The sequence below is a fragment of the Lathyrus oleraceus genome, chromosome 5 (genome assembly GCF_024323335.1).
Source record: "Lathyrus oleraceus cultivar Zhongwan6 chromosome 5, CAAS_Psat_ZW6_1.0, whole genome shotgun sequence".
NCBI classification, from domain to species: domain Eukaryota; kingdom Viridiplantae; phylum Streptophyta; class Magnoliopsida; order Fabales; family Fabaceae; genus Lathyrus; species Lathyrus oleraceus.
The window spans coordinates 229771634-229776479 of record NC_066583.1 but is presented as its reverse complement, the minus strand read 5'-3'; the positions used below and the strand labels follow the sequence as shown (position 1 = coordinate 229776479).

At 32.5% G+C, this 4846-nt stretch overlaps 1 protein-coding gene across 1 annotated transcript; it reads left to right on the top strand.

Annotated features, from left to right (window-relative positions):
* Positions 1-1052: 1052 nt before the first annotated feature.
* On the top strand, positions 1053-3517 carry LOC127083208 (pentatricopeptide repeat-containing protein At5g39980, chloroplastic). Its single transcript, XM_051023467.1, is given in 2 exon segments — positions 1053-3207; positions 3209-3517. Coding segments are annotated over 2 exon segments (2034 nt in total). The 5' UTR covers positions 1053-1209; the 3' UTR covers positions 3245-3517.
* The last annotated feature ends 1329 nt before the right edge of the window (positions 3518-4846 follow it).

Genomic DNA, 4846 nt, shown 5'->3' with positions numbered 1-4846 from the left:
TTAGGCTGTGTCGACTATAACATACATCATGGATATATGTATGACTAAGAAGTTAGAAGGAATCACACCAGAAGAATGTTGGTATGGTGTCAAACTTAGCTAAAGTCATCTAAAGGTGTTTGGATACATAACACATAGACATGCACCTGATCAGCTGAGAAGAAAACTTGATAGCAAATCAAACCAAATGATCTTGATAGGATGTCACTCAACTGGTGGATAAAAACTATTCGACCCATTGAAAAAGAAGATAAATATATTTAAAGAGTATTATGTCTTGATGAATACTTTTAGAATTTAATATACTATCAAAATTTAAAGATTTGAAATTTGCTAAAATAATTAAATGGATATTAAAATATTTAATAAAATCTATAATAGACACTTAATAATATTGTCTCTCTTAGTATATTTAAATTTAAAAATTAATCAAAAAAATTAAAGAAATCATTTTTAAAGACTAAATAATAACATTTATTAATTAAATATTTAAAATGAAAATTTAAGGATTAAATAATGGCTTAAACTAAGCTATTTTATTGGTATTTAATCTATTGATAGTGTGTTGCTCAATATGATATTAGTTTTAATTTTAGATCATCCGATTCATAGATATATTTTTTTTATCAGTTCATTTTTTGAAAAGAGAGAGAAGAGTATGAAGAGTAATATATTAATAATGAGAGGTAAAAGAAATTGACATCAGTCTTGTTAAGGTAGTTCAATTAATAATTGAAAAAATATTAGACATGAAGATTTTACTTATTCTAAAGAAACAAATACGTATTTCACTTTTTTTTTTCTTTGTTATTTTTGCATTGCTCTCTAATTCCAATTAGCCCCATTTATTTTATTTTTATAAGATGGAAATAGGATACAGAGGTTTTTTCATTTTTTTTTAATAAAAATCATGCACTGATTTTAATAAAAATATATAATTTTTTTAAATAATTTTTTCAATATAAAGTACTCTATAAATAAATTTTAAACTATTTTAAAATAAAATAATATTAAAATATGACAGGAGCAATATCGAATATAATTGTTTCAATAAATAAAAATTCTAGACAGCGTACCTCCACCTTTTTACACTCCGTTGGCGAGGAGATGAACCGTGGAAAGAAAGAAAAAATCAGTCGTTAATGGTACAACCAACATTCTACAAACTGAATTGAAGATTAGTTTGGTTTCAATTCAAAATCACTTACGATGTGCTCAATCTCATCCTATGCGACATGTTCATCAACGCTTCTAACTTCTTCGTCTTCTTCCTCCTGTTCATTCCCTTGTTCCTCTCTCAAAACCACCATTCTTACCCTCCCAACCACTATCTCTAACGTATCCGTATCAGCCACACCCAAACATGTCTGGACCCGAACACCCCGTTCTCCAGTTTCCCACACCAACAAACTACAACGCCGTACCAGAACCCAGCAACAACAATACGAACCCTCTTATCTAGACCGCAGCGTAGACATGAAGGAACTCTTAACCTCAATCGGACAAACCCACAACGTCGAACAGCTCTACGCACTCATGTCCCCTTTCAATAACAGACAACTTTCAATTCGTTTCATGGTTTCCATTCTCTCCCGTGAACCCGATTGGCAACGCTCTATCGCCATTCTCGATTGGATGAATGAAAAAGCTCGATATTCACCTTCACTCTCCGCTTACAACGTCGTTCTACGTAACGTACTTCGTGCTAAACAGTGGCACTTTGCACACGGACTGTTCGATGAAATGCGTCAAAAGGGTCTTTCCCCTGATAGATACACTTACTCCACACTCATTACATGTTTTAGTAAACAAGGTTTGTTTGATTCCTCTTTCTTTTGGCTACAACAGATGGAACGTGACAAAATTTCTGGTGACCTTGTTTTGTATAGTAATTTGATTGAGTTTGCGCGGAAGCTGTGTGATTATTCCAAAGCCATTTCGATTTTCAATACTTTGAAAGCTTCTGCTAATATTGCTCCTGATCTTATAGCTTATAATACCATGATTTGTGTGTTTGGGAAGGCTAAGCTCCTTCGGGAAGCTCGTCTTCTTCTTCAAGAGATGAGGGAGAAGGGTGTTAGCCCGAATACTGCTAGTTACTCGACGCTTCTTGCGATTTATGTTGACAATCAGAAGTTTGTCGAGGCGCTTTCTTTGTTTTCGGAAATGAATGAACTTAAATGTCCGATTGATCTTACTACTTGTAATATCATGATTGATGTTTATGGTCAGCTTCAAATGATCAAGGAAGCTGATTGCTTCTTCTGGGGTATGAAGAAAATGGGAATTGAACCCAATGTGGTTAGTTACAACACTATCTTGAGGGTTTATGGAGAGGCGGAGCTATTTGGGGAAGCGGTTCATCTTTTTAGTTTGATGCAAAGGAAAGGTATACCACAGAATGTTGTCACTTACAATACCATGATTAATATCTATGGCAAATCTCTTGAGCATGAGAAGGCGACGAATCTCATTCAAGAAATGCAGAGTAGAGGTATTCAACCAAATGCTATCACTTATTCAACCATAATATCTATATGGGAAAAGGCAGGGAAATTGGACAGGGCAGCCATGCTGTTTCACAAGTTAAGGACTTCCGGAGTTAAAATTGATGAGGTTCTATATCAAACAATGATTGTCGCGTATCAGAAAGCTGGATTAGTTGCTCATGCCAAAAGGCTACTTAATGAGCTCAAGCAACAGGATAATGTTTCCAGGGAGACAGCAATCACAATACTGGCCAAAGCCGGTAAAGTTGACGAGGCTATGTGGGTTTTCCGACAGGCTTTTGACGCAGGAGAGGTGAAAGATATATCTGTATTTGGGTGCATCATTGATATTTTCTCAATGGACAGAAAGTATGCACATGTGGTTGAAGTGTTTGAGAAGATGAGAGAGGTTGGACATTTTCCCGACTCTAATGTTATTGCTCTGGTGCTAAATGCTTTTGGAAAGCTTCGCCAATTTGAGAGAGCAGATGCTTTATATAAACAGATGTATGAAGAAGGGTGTGTTTTCTCCGACGAAGTTCATTTTCAAATGCTTGGTTTATATGGCGAGAGAAGGGATTTCAAGATGGTGGAATCATTGTTTGAGAAGCTAGATTCTTATCCCAATATCAACAAGAAGGAGTTGCATTTTGTTGTCGCCCACATTTACGAAAGAGCAGATAGATTTAATGATGCTTCCCGAATCATGAGCAGGATGAAATCACAAAGCAAAAAGAAATGATGGTAATGCTTAGAACATTGAAGTATGAATCTGAGTTTCCCACTGTAACTTATTGATCGACATTCTTTGGCCACTGATCATATCCATAAACAGTATTTAGAAAATCTCTCTTATTCCCAACTAAGTGTCAGAAACTCTCATGTGTATATGATATTTGAGGAACAAACACACATTCTGAATAGCATCATCCATGTAATTAATCATTACAGTTCTTGTCAGCACTACTATACTCGTATCACCAAGGTTGTGTTTCCTCTTTCAAAAAATGGAGCCAATTTTTCATCTACATGAATGATGTGTATCTGCTGAGAATTTCATCTGTGAATATAATTTGAAACCTATAAATATCTAATTTGAATTTCAATTTTCAATCTAATGTGGCTCATAGCTTACATAAGACGACAATTTCTAAATGCTCGTTTGATTTGGCGTTTGAAAGCATTAAATTTGAGTTACAATTCCAAATTCAATTCTAAGCCAAATTCACATGTTTGTCTTTCTTTTCACTTTAAACTTACAAACTTCTAGCACCTAAAAAAGATTATACCTAAACTTCTTAAAATTATATATATATTTTTTCTCTCACAATTTTATGTAATTAATGTTAATTTTTATTACTTTTATGAAAAAAGTCAATTTAATTAATTTATTTATTTTATTTCATGTTAATACTAATTAAAAAAAATTAAATTAATATTTTAAATTATAATAAAATTAAATATAAATAAAATATTAATACATAAACTAAAATTGTGAAATTAAAATGAGTTCTTTAGAATTACACAATTGAAATAAAAATTAATTTGAATTGAAGTTGTGATAAATTACATCATTAGATAGGGGTGTTTGCGGTGTGGTTTTGACGGTTTTGACAATAAAAACCATCCGAGCCGCAAGAGAAAAAAACATGCGGTTCGGTTGACTTTTAAAAATATAACCAAATCAAACCAAATTAAATCAATGCGGTTTGAATTGGTTCGATTGGTTTGGTTTTCTAGAAGATTTTTATTCAACCATACATACACATAAATAAAATAACATAACTTTGTGGTTAGTCATTCATTAGTTACCAAATAACATCAAAATTCATCATATTTAGACAAAAACTCTCATTCAATATACAAAATTCAGATTAGACAAAATTAAAATAAAAAATAAAAAATAAAATAGAGAAGGGGCGAGATTAGAAAAAAAATATACATTATAATAAAATAGAAAAAAAATAGAGAAGGGGCGAGATTATAGAAGATGAAAAAGAAAGAACGGAAGATATGCGAAATTAGAAAATGAAGGTGTTATGAAAACGTAATTGGAAGAGAAAACATAAACATAAAAATGAGAAGATGAAAAAGAAAGAACATAAGAGATGAAATATTAGAGTAAAAGAGGAGAGACTTACATGGCAAAGAAGATGAGAAGAATGAGCGATACTACTAGTAGAGATTTGAGAAAATTGAAACTGAAACACTAAGTGTGAGTAAGAGAAAATAGTTCGTAATTGTAAGGTTAAGGCATTATAGGTTTGGGTTTTGGGTTGAATGTAGAATAAATGAAGTTTGGGTTGTAATATAATGTGGTTTGGTATCGTTTAGTTCGGTTTGCAAAATACAAATCG